This window comes from Electrophorus electricus, chromosome 5 (assembly GCF_041902795.1).
Source record: "Electrophorus electricus isolate QZ-2024a chromosome 5, ASM4190279v1, whole genome shotgun sequence".
In the NCBI taxonomy this organism is placed as follows: domain Eukaryota; kingdom Metazoa; phylum Chordata; class Actinopteri; order Gymnotiformes; family Gymnotidae; genus Electrophorus; species Electrophorus electricus.
In genome coordinates, this window is record NC_137501.1 from 14,709,031 (window position 1) to 14,721,062 (window position 12,032).

Consider the following 12,032-nt stretch of genomic DNA (forward strand, 5'->3'; position numbering starts at 1 on the left):
AGAACAATCATTGTCTTCACTGTACTCACACCTGCTGTACACCACCAGTTCAGTTCATTTGTGCCACTTCAGTTTGAGCTGCTCTACCTGCATGCTTGTATGATAGAGCTGGTTGAAGCTGATTGAGGGTTAATATAAATAGACTATTTCACCAAACTATGTGGGTTAAGGTGTCATTTCAGGATCCCTGTTTTATTTTATTTTCAGTCTCTTTTCTGTGACCCTCTTGTTTTCCAACAGGTTTAGTGAATTTGCTGATGATGATGATGAGGACAATAAAATGGAAGCAGTGGAGTTCCTGCTGAAGCTGACTGTTGCAGCAGCAGAGTGTGATGCAGCTACAGGAGAGAGTTTCACTAAGCTGCTGACATCTGTGTGCAGCTACACAACCTTCCCTTTTAGAGATGATGATGATGATGATGATGATTGTATTGAACAAAAGTGCTTTACTGACTTCCTGCTGGATCTGTTCTCACAAGTGAAGAACTATGAGACTCAAACAGGCAGGAGTGTCCTTCCAGCATTACAGCCAGTTTACCAGTCAGCTCCTGCAGTCTGGAAAATAGACCTCTTAGAGAGAAAGACCTCCCTCTTCCTAGAAGTGCTGAAACTCCAAACAGGGAAGAAACCAGTAGAGCTGAGAGGCTGGTCAGATGAAGAGAGTGAAGTGAGGAGTTTCCTTCAGTGTCTGCCCTACATCTCCCAGCTGAGGTGAGTGAGAAGCTTTTATAAGTATTACAGGAGATGTGTTTAACTTTGAAACTCTTTGTTTTGCATGTTAATAAGATTTTAGCTGGTCTTTGTTTTTGTGAGTTGGTCTCTGTGAGTGATCAGCAGATGATGATGCAGGTTAGATGTGTGAATTAAATTTTGATTTGCATTTGGTATGAGTTCAGGAATATAAAAGTTTGGCCAACTCCATATTCAGATACTAAATCAGAAATAATGATTGAATTAACCTAATAAATTAACCTCCCTTCAAAGTACATATAAATGACTACATTAGAGTTTAAGTGTTTGCTGAGGAGGGTAAAATTATTAAACCAGCCATCAAATCACAATAGTAACGTGATATGAAAAATCTGAAAAAGTTCTGAGATGTAATTTTTTATGAATCTACCTCAAACATGTATCAGATAAGTGTCACAAAGGAGTCCCAGATAAAGCATAGAATCAAGTGCAGGTTTAATGTCATAGTGTTTTAGACGTCACACCTTTAACCGTGAGGGGTTTAAATACCCTTAATAGGGTCGGTAATAAACAAGTGTGACAATTAGTCGCCATTCAGAAATTAGCGACCTCTGCTGGTAAAAGGAGGAGCCGTCACAGGCAGACGTGACAAACCTCTTACTAGTAATGTATGTGGATTTAAGAAAGGAGCTCTACCAGTATCACCACATTTATGGCCCTTCAGTTATTTAGAAATTGACTGTTCTCAGATTATTCTCATGGAGCTCTGTGGACTGACATGGGGATCTTGAATGTACTTTGTTATTTTTACTATCATGTCAGTGATTTGTTGGTCTGTATCTGTATGTTAATTTCTGTTTTTAACCCTCTACCTGGCCTGTTTTATAAAATGGATACATACTCATCAATAAAATCAAACAAATAACACGACAAACAAAGAAACCACAAAACACGTCCAAGTTCTAACCACTTGGTTCACAAGACCGTGGACCCTTATGTAAAAGCTCTGCATAAACTCCTTGTTTATCACATGTCATATATATTGCTTCAAGAATAACTGTGTGATATCAAACTACATCTAATTTCCATACTAACATTATAACAGCTCATTAACTGTATCCAATAAGCCCACCAAAATCATTTTTCAGGCGTTTTCCATATGAACTAATATTGGACTGATTTTAAACTGGATCTCTGTTGGGCAAATAAAAGATTAATCTCTGATTTGAAAATGTATTTATTATATTATAAAATGTCCATTTTATAATTTAAAATAGATATTTTATTAAGTAAGTCAAAATTCTGGCAGCGGCTTAACTGGTACAGTAGCACGTTTTAAGCTTGTGTGTTCCAAATAAGACTACATCATGATTTACTGACAAATTATAAAGTATAGTTGTAATATTGAGCGGTAAGGAGGCGGACACACGTGTGGAGAAGAGCGAGATTTAATAGGGGCAAATCCAGAATCAGAGTCGTTCTAACAGTTCAGGGTCATTGAACCAACACGGAGAGCACGGGGATACATGACAAACGAGACAAGGGCTAGAATACACGAGTAACTAAACACAAACAGCGACGAGAACTAAACACACGAAAGCACACAGGATAAGCAGGCTATAACAGAGCAGGAAACACAGAGGCTAGGATAACACGAAGGCACGGAGTACAAAGAAACAACCATTAGAATAAACATATATAACCATCAATGAACAGCCCCAACCAAGACACACAACAGGGTTTAAATACATGAACCAAAGGTAGAAATGAGGGACAGGTGCAAGCAATCAAATGATGGGTGGAGAAAACGAAACCAAGGCATGGAAGCAGGGAGTGCAGGAAAACAGACGACACGGAAACCATGACAACCGGGGCGGCAGGATGACAGCCATTCCCGACAATAGTTTACAAGGAATTAACAGCAGCAGCATTTATTCAGTAAGAGGTTAAGTGTTAAAAAATGAAACAAAGCCCCCAGTCCCTGGAACACATTGGAGATTTGACCATCAAATATTAAAACCCTGTGGGAAGTTCAGTCTGAGAACTGAGTGGATTCTTTAAGGAAGAGATTTATGAAATAGTCTAAAAGCACCATCTTCTCCAACAACCTTGACACCAAGAACTGCAACATTCCCAGTGATGCAGACGGTTCTGTTCCCTCCCACTTCCACCTGTACTCCGGTACATAATCTTACAGGATTTGTCATGGACCAGTCAAATCCTGTCTCATCTACATTGTAGATATTCTGGGGTTTTGTTGTGACATCTGTGAGATGAGCATATCAAAGCAGTGGGTGAATATTCCAGTATCAGCTGAGGTCCTCACTGTAGCCACAGGAAACTGTTCTGATTTGTGAATGGTCTGCTCCAGATGATCTCACATAAAATGGTAAAATCATTTTCTCCCAGTGGAGAAAGGGCACTGAATTCCACTAGCCAGATTATAATCCAGAACAAGATGTAAAAGGTCTGTTTGAGTGAAGCTCCAACCCCAGTCACACAGGACCTGCCAGGATTGGAAACAGACTCGCAACCTCATATTTGTTATTCATTTATTCCATTAAATTTAGCATTTATTATGCATATCGTAACTTATTACTTGCAGCCAGTACAGCGAAAACTGATACAAGTTCGCACTTGGAGGAACTCCTCATTAAAACACTTTAAGGTCATTTTAAATGGAGTTTACTAGGCTTAAATGGTTTCAACGTGACTAATGGTTAAAAAGACAATGTGTTAATTTTTAAATAAAAGATATATTTGCATGCATGGAGCCCAAATATAACGTAGACTAAGCATCATATTATTATTTTACCCACACACAGAAATATTATGTTATTCTCATTCAAAGATTGCTTATTGCCTGTAGTCGGCATGCTTTTTTTGTGCTGTATCATTTAAACCCACCTTTTTAAAAAATCTAATTTTTGAAAATATTCAGATGTCCTGAAAAATGTCCTTATATGTAGACATGTTAATGTAATTAGAAACTCTGTGTGGATACTTGGTATTGTTAAATATAGGTGCATCTCTCAGTGAAGCTAATGTTTTGACCTTGAGATTAGCTGTCACAATGAGAGAGGCAGGGCAAGACACAAGTGTGTTGTTGAACTTTGTTTATTAGGAAAAACAGAAACATAATCCAAGAGCAGATTTCCAGAATGCATGATAAACAAAAAACAAAGCGAGGATAACCAGGAAGGGAAACACGGAGGTAAAAGTAATAAAAAACAGATTAAGAACACGGGAACAGAGAATAATATGGAAAACGAACAGGCAGGGCAAGAATACATACAGTAGAACTCCAGTGTAGTGGCATGATGTTTGATACTGAGGCACCAAAGCTCATATCACTATTGCAAAGCACATTGATTCAACACAGTGTACTGAAGCTTGTATGATAGTTACTATTACCATGTGACTAATGACTGGATAGTGGTGGGACTGTTGGTTAGGTTTAGCACTGTCCTATAACTTGCTAGCTATAAGGGGGTGAAATCCTTTTACTACAAAACTTGAAATTTTCTGGAAAATATGGAAGCCAAAAGGGGGAAGAAACGTCACAAAACTTTCAGAACATGTCAACCTGTTGTCTCCCAGTGCAGTTTGCAGCATTTTATTGTATTACATTTTCGCATAAAAAGGGAAACAATTATTTTCAACATTTTATTGTAGAACGTTAACAACTAAACATCATTAATGATCATCAGATTTTTTAAATGAAATATGAAAATGGTGTTGTGTTGTATACTTTCCTGTACTTCACAGTTTTGAAATTATGACTGCTATAATTTTCAAAAACCACCAGGGGTCACTGTTTTGGCATCGCCTTTCAATGCTCCAATGTTTCAAATCTTTTACCAACACTGTCAGGAAGAAGCTCCAAACATAGCCTACTACATAGTGTTTACTGTATACTGGTCCCCAAAGCAGTATGCAGTGTAGTGTCCTTTATGCACCAAATGCAAACCATGCTACGAAGTCATGTGAGCGTATGAAGGTTCCGCCCACTTGTGAAAGATTTCCTGCCACCGTTGCATACGGGATGCAGTACGCTACAAAGAGCTCTGGTCGCGTACTGGAATATTAGGCTGGAGTAGGACGTCATTTGGGTATCTTTCTCATACTAGAAAAATGTATTTTATTCTCATACTGCATACAGCGTACTGGTTTGGTGGCCCTATCAGTATTTCAGTAGTATGTAGTAGGCCATTTCAAGCACTGCAATGGTTTCCTCTGTCCATCACTACTCAAACAAAAAGGGTGAAGACAGCCCAAAAAACCAAGAGATGAAGACACAGAAACACGAGGTATAAATACACAGAGCAATCAAATCAGAAAAGAAACAGATGAGACAAATCAAGGGTGGGGAAAACTGGAACAAGGGGCGGAAACGAACAGAAGCAACAGAAAGGAACACATAGTTAGGCATCACTATAGTGGAGTGTAGTAGTGCTCTTCAGTGTAGTGGAGCTGAGCGCAGTGACCTTTGACCTCCAGCACTTCACCCTCATCTTTACAGGCATCATATCCCGTGTTAAATGGTCAAGCGAAAAAAACAAATGTAAAACATGAAATCATGAAATGTATAATATCATTTGGCATTCAATTTCTTAGTCAATGAAGCTGAAGAAACAAACTTTCTCCAGTAGGATGCATTATGGGTGGAGAACAATCATTGTATACATTGTGTTCACACCTGCTGTACACCGCCAGTTGAATTAATTTGTGCCACTTCAGTTTGAGCTGTTCTACCTGCAGGGTTGTATGATTGAGCTGGTTGAAGCTGATTGACAGTTAATGTGAGCTTGGCCACTGTCTGTTTTTACTTTGTTATTAATTAGGTTTCTGCTTTTTTATTGTTTTATTTTTGTTAAATGTCTCTTATTGACTCTTTGTATTCCAACAGGTTTGAGCATCCTTTTTATTATAATTTACACAAGAGAAGATCTGGATTAGAGTTTCTGCTGAAGCTGACTGTTGCAGCAGCAGAGTGTGATGCAGCTACAGGGGAGAGTTTCACTAAGCTGCTGACATCTGTGTGCAGCTACACAACCTTCCCTTTAGATGGACATGATGAGAATGACAGTTCTAAAAATCAGTGTGATTTCCTGCTGGATCTGTTCTCACAAGTGAAGGACTATGAGACTCAAACAGGCAGGAGTGTCCTTCCAGCATTACAGCCAGTTTACCAGTCAGCTCCTGCAGTCTGGTACATAGACCTCTCAGAGAGAAAGACCTCCCTCTTCCTAGAAGTGCTGAAACTCCAAACAGGGAAGAAACCAGTAGAGTTGAGAGGCTGGTCAGATGAAGAGAGTGAAGTGAGGAGTTTCCTTCAGTGTCTGCCCTACATCTCCCAGCTGAGGTTTGAACTTGATATTTTGTGGTTCATGTTTCACAGTAATGTTTTGAAGTGTATATTGTATTTTTAATTTAACTTAATTAGTGTAATGCTACTGAATGACCCTTGGGTTAAAAAGATTTTGTGCCTTTTTTCAAACACCTACTGATCCAAATACTGATTATACATGTTTCCTTGTTTGTGTTGTTTATAAGCGATTTTGTTTGCAGTTTCAGTGGTGCTGAGCAGTGTGTCCCGTCTCTGTGTAAAGAGCTCTGGTCCAGAGAGCAGACACAGCAGGTGTCTCCTCTGCTCCAAGCCCTGGGCTTCACCCTCTCTCTGGGAGGAGAGTTACCCACTTCCAGCTGCAGAGCTGTGGGGAGAGTGATGGGGCTGTCAGCATCCACACTCAACCTCACTCTAAACCCACGAGCCATCTCTCTCAGAGGAGCCCGGCTTCTCTTCACACACATCACACACCTGCAGACACTCAGGCACGTTACATTAATTATACTATTTGATAATGATATTCTGAATCATCTTGTTTACTTTTAAATTAATTAGATCTACTTTTTAATTCCTCAAACTCATTTCTTCATGACTTTGTTACTTTGCAGTGCAGACTGAATTAACTAAGAATATTAAACCCTATAAATGGTGTTTTTTCTGCAGGCTGAGTGGTGGTGTGGTGGTGAGAATATTAAACCCTATAAATGGTGTTTTTTCTGCAGGCTGAGTGGTGGTGAGAATATTAAACCCTATACATGGTGTTTTTTCTGCAGGCTGAGTGGTGGTGTGGTGGTGAGAATATTAAACCCTATACATGGTGTTTTTTCTGCAGGCTGAGTGGTGGTGAGAATATTAAACCCTATACATGGTGTTTTTTCTGCAGTCTGAGTGGTGGTGAGAATATTAAACCCTATACATGGTGTTTTTTCTGCAGGCTGAGTGGTGGTGTGGTGGTGAGAATATTAAACCCTATACATGGTGTTTTTTCTGCAGGCTGAGTGGTGGTGTGGTGGTGAGAATATTAAACCCTATACATGGTGTTTTTTCTGCAGGCTGAGTGGTGGTGTGGTGGTGAGAATATTAAACCCTATACATGGTGTTTTTTCTGCAGGCTGAGTGGTGGTGTGGTGGTGAGAATATTAAACCCTATACATGGTGTTTTTTCTGCAGGCTGAGTGGTGGTGTGGTGGTGAGAATGGTACGAGCTCTGGGGGCAGTGAGATCTCCTGCTACAGTGACTGTTGAGGAGCTTTCACTCATCCTGAGCAGCACACAGCAGACAGAGGGGGCGCTGTCCAGGGTCCTGAGCAGCTTGGCTTCTCTCCTGAGACTCTGGCATGTCCAGTGCCTGAACCTGACTGAGTACAAGATGGAGGCCCAGTCTCTCACTGTCCTACTGTGTCACCAGGGCCCTCTGACTATCAGGTCTGTGTGGATAGTTTGTCAGTTATTATTTTTTTTAAAAAGTATCAGTTTATAATGTCATTTTATTATGTGTATGTGCAGGTTGAGTAAAGAGACTCTCCAGCATCTGGTTGTAGTGGTGTATGAAGCTCAGGAGGAGGAGCTTACTCGCTGCTTCCTGCAGAAAGTGGGCGGAGAACTGACTTCCTGCACTCTGAACTGGGAAGTGATTCACTATTTCCTGCAGTATCAAACTGTTACTGTGGACTTTAGGAAGAGCAGCATTAAGCAGCAAAACCCCAGAGACCTTCTGCCTGTACTGGCCAGACTTCAGATCAGAAGGTGAAAGAAAACAATGATGTCCAATGTATCAGTCCAATCACTTTAATTATACTGCACAACATTAGACTTAGTAATTGTGTGTGTGTGTGTGTGTGTGTGTGTGTGTGTGTGTGTGTGTGTGTGTGTGTGTGTGTGTGTGTCTTCTCCGCAGACTGAGCTCCAGCTTTGTACTGTCCATCATCAGAGAGATCTATCAGACTGGCTCTGCTCATTGTGTGTCCAGCTTGTTGAGTTCAGCAAAGAACTGCATCAACCTGAACAGCAGAGAGCTGGACTCTGTCCACTGTGCTGCCCTGCGCTTCACCCTCCAGCACTGCACAGCAGTCTCTCTCAGCCTGCTGTTCACCTCCATACCAGAGGGGGAGCTAGGGAGCATTTTACCTCTGTTCAAACACGTCTCCAGGCTCAGGTTTGAACTTTTCTCACAGTCCATCAGACTTTGGGGCCAACAGACATAATTGCTCTATATAATGTTATATTGAAGGTGTGTGATATAGGTGTGTAAAGAGGTTCTCGGTCATCATTTTGACCAATAAATTTATTTTATTGAGAGTCCTGAGTCAGATAGGTGTGTTTGGACTGAATCTAGAGGACATTGATTATTTGATGGATGCTTATTCGTTAGAAATTTATTTGTTGTGGACTGCGTTATAACAGAATAAAATGACTTCTGGCGGAAACTGGTAAATTTAGGTCAAATATTCATATTTATCTGAAATTAACTGTGTGTGTGTGTGTGTGTGTGTGTGTGTGTGTGTGTGTGTGTGTGTGGTTGTGTATTTTGTTTTCTCAGTGTTGACAGGCTGCTGTTGCTGAGGCTGCTCCACTGCTGCAGTGTCTCTGAACTCCAGCAGGGGGCAGCAGCAGCAGATCTGCTCTCTGCTCTGCAGCACAGACTGGACTTCTCCTGCAGCTCTGCTATGGACCTGACAGCAGACACACAGACACACACACTGACTCTGAGCACTGAGGACTGCAGAGTTGTCTCCATGGTCATCCAGAGAGCTCACACGCACACACAGCTCACTCTACACGACTGTGAGATAGAGGAACCTGGAGTGGAGCAACTCTTCCCTATTTTACATACAGTCACGCTGCAGTAAGCCACTGACTCACAACACCACACAAACTACGGAAACATTCTGGAAAAGGGGAAAGAACTCTGTACTATGAAACAAAATGTGTGTAAGTAGTGTTATTTTTAGTTAATTTTTAACATGTTGGTGAATGTTGTGTGTGTTCAGCTGCAGTAAAGCCACGCTGCTCCAGTTTCTGTCACTTGTCCGTGTGGGGACTGAGTTGGAGTGTGTGAGACGCGCTGTGGCTCTCTCCCGGGCCCTGGGTGAGATGGTGGACCTCAGTCAGACCCGGCTGGACCAGCAGACCTGTAGGTCACTGGCGCTGTTTCTGGAACATTCTGAAGGGCTGTCAGAACTGGACCTCAGCCACTGTCAGCTCACTGACCACTGCCTGCAGATGCTGTTCCCACACCTGCACAAAGCCCACATCCTGGAGTGAGTGGACAAGCGGGAGGAGGGATGTGTAGAGAGTCTGATGTTGAGTCCACAGTGAACACTAACACAGATATAACAAATGTTTAAAGGAGACACATTTTACTCTTTTTAAAAACAATTTAACACAATATCCAGCATGTGACTGAATGTAGAAGCTGTGTGTGTTCATTGTAAACCATCGTGTGTTCCTTGAAAGGATCTATATAAATGTAACTTTGTTCATTCAGTCATATCCTGTGCTCCTTCAAGAACTGTGTGTTTTGTAAAGATTACAAAAACAAACCCCAAAAAAAGCCTGATTTTCTAGAGGATTTTATTTGGTAATGACAACCTCTCTCAATGGCTGCCTGGATCACTGATCACTGTCTATACTGGGCAGGATGGACCTCTGTAGCAAATCTGAACAGCTTGTAGAATCACATGTTATCTATAAAAAGAGAAATATAACAAAACAGACACATCATGTTTCATTGTCATGCCTGATGGATACAATAACAAGTCATGTATATGAGAACTGAACAAAATGACATTTTGTTTATGATGTGTCCTTTAAAATGTCAAAGTGCATAATTATCTTTCCATTAATGGCTCAGGTCCACTGACACAAATATACTATTTATTTCTTTGCTTATTCATCCATTTGCTAATTCAATCATTTGTTTATTCATTCATTAATTCATTGAAATGTAAACCTACAGGTTCTTATACTATTACATTGTGATTTAGTAGAGGGAGGTGTGTTTGGGAATCCTGAACAATGTGGTAACAATAATCCATATAATTTCAGCCTCAGTCACAATGACATCACTGACGTGTCAGCAAAGAGGATCTATGATACTGTCTCCACCAACAACAATATTCACACTGTGAGGTAACTGTGTGTGTGTGTGTGTTTAGACATGTAAAATAAGGCTGTATTTATTTGAGTTTAAAATTTAAAAACCTGTTTTGATTTTACAGACTCTTCAACAACAGAATTACAGACAGACAGCTCTTCATCTCGGACAAGCGCTTTGAAATCTGGTGATGTTAATGTACTTTTAATAGGTTGTCATGAGTGTGTAAAATATAGTTTTGTTGTTAATGGAAAAATATATCATGAAGTTGACCGCAAATAGTTTCAGGTATATCAGTACTGTAAGTCCCTATGAACAGTTCAAGTTCAAGTTCAAGTAAGTCCCTATGAACAGGGCTCAGTTCCTAGTCAGGGAACATTCTACTCTGGGATAAATGAAGTGTATTCTTCTGTGTTCTTAAGTCATATACAGTATTTACTGATCATAGAGCTGAAACCAGAACTCATCACTTAAATTTCCATTTATGGCATTTAGCTGATGCTTTTATCCAAAGCAACTTACAATTATGACAGAGTACAACTTGATCAATTACCAGAAATGTTCTTACCAGAAATAATGAGTAAATGTATGTGGTCTGTGATCCTCTACTGTTTCCAGTATGAATCAGGCCTCCTGATAATGATGAAATTGTCTCATTATCAACATTCACTTCTCAGTGCCACGTAACACCCATCCCTACTGTCATTATGGAATATTAATTTATCTGTATGTTTACTGCTGGAACATCCCTCTTGTTAGAATTTCCTACACTGTGACTCCCTTTTCTGTAAACAGTCTATCCTTATAGACTTGTAGTGATAAACTGTATCGTTTTTGATACTGCCTATTCTATCATGTCTGAATATGTCGCACTTGCTATATAATTTACATTTTCCACTAACTCATCTGCTTTGCCATCTGTATATACTCATGTTTTTCTGAATAAAGCATCTGTGCAAATCCAAAATCAGAGTCGTTTATACGGTCCGGGGTCATAGAGCCGACACGGAGAGTACTGGGATACATTACAAAGCAAAAACACACGAAGGCAAACTAGGGAAACAGGCTATAACTAAGACAAGGGAACACTCAGGACTGGGAAACACAAAGGCATGAAGTACAAAGAAACAACCTTCAAACAGTCAAACATCAATGAAACAATTAACAGCCATGACCAAGGCACACGAGGGTTTAAATACATGAAATTCACAAAACTAGAAATGAGCGACAGGTGTAAGCAATCAATGTGAGGACAAAACAAAACTATGGAATGGAGCAAAACACAAGACATGGAAGGGACTGATCGTGACACTTGCCCAGTGAATTTAAATGAAAGAAGTTACACCGAGTTGAGATTTTATTTATTTTTATTTTATGTAACACTAAACAAGTTTGCTAATTAAACAAGTTTGCCGTGTTGTCCATTTGGTTGGAAACCAAAACACTGTCTAACTGGCATATTGATCCCCTTTTTCTGATCAAGCTCGTCCATTCTCACTGTCTACTGGAGAGGAGGTCACTGGTACCAGAGTCTCTGCTTCATCTGCACAGACTGCAGCATGCTTTGCCAGACTGAAAAATCTGTTATGTCTTTAAGTTTCTTTTTAAGAAATGTATCAATTTTGTGTTGGTGTGGACTATAATCAAATGCAATCTTTTCTACTGTATACATGTTAACTAGCCACAGATGAAAAAGCTTGTACAAGAAAATGATTAAATAAAGGCAAAATCTTTAAAAAGTGGTCTTGATATGTGACACAAATCAACAGAACAATCATTTGCATTATATTGTCACAAATTTAAAAATTATGACAATATTCAATAATGTCATTTATCAGCCCAAGTTAAATTTGGTGACCAGGTGAATTAATTTACTTTATCTAGCAGATAGTTAAC

General features: G+C 40.0%; 2 protein-coding genes across 2 annotated transcripts in view; both read left to right on the plus strand.

Moving 5' to 3' along the window:
• LOC113569091 (uncharacterized) overlaps positions 1-12,032 on the plus strand; it is a 207,949-nt gene that overhangs the window by 84,924 nt on the left and 110,993 nt on the right. The window contains exons 28-29 of the mRNA XM_081714267.1: positions 241-711; positions 5,600-6,055. Of these exons, the coding sequence (XP_081570393.1) occupies positions 241-711; positions 5,600-6,055 (927 nt within the window). The remainder of the gene's footprint in view (positions 1-240; positions 712-5,599; positions 6,056-12,032) is intronic.
• On the plus strand, positions 6,771-11,103 carry LOC145657871 (uncharacterized). Its single transcript, XM_081714268.1, has 7 exons — positions 6,771-7,465; positions 7,547-7,786; positions 7,938-8,195; positions 8,580-8,885; positions 9,031-9,300; positions 10,088-10,171; positions 10,261-11,103. Exons 1-7 carry the CDS (start codon positions 7,134-7,136, stop codon positions 10,325-10,327), a joined length of 1,557 nt encoding a protein of 518 aa, XP_081570394.1. The 5' UTR covers positions 6,771-7,133; the 3' UTR covers positions 10,328-11,103.

Coding starts and splice junctions, on each gene's coding strand:
- LOC145657871 (XM_081714268.1), top strand. CDS start 7,134: ATGGTGTTTTTTCTGCAGGCTGAGTGGTGGTGTGGTGGTGAGAATATT. Junction 8,196..8,579: donor AAACACGTCTCCAGGCTCAG/GTTTGAACTTTT, acceptor TTGTTTTCTCAG/TGTTGACAGGCTGCTGTTGC. Junction 8,886..9,030: donor TTACATACAGTCACGCTGCA/GTAAGCCACTGA, acceptor GTGTGTGTTCAG/CTGCAGTAAAGCCACGCTGC.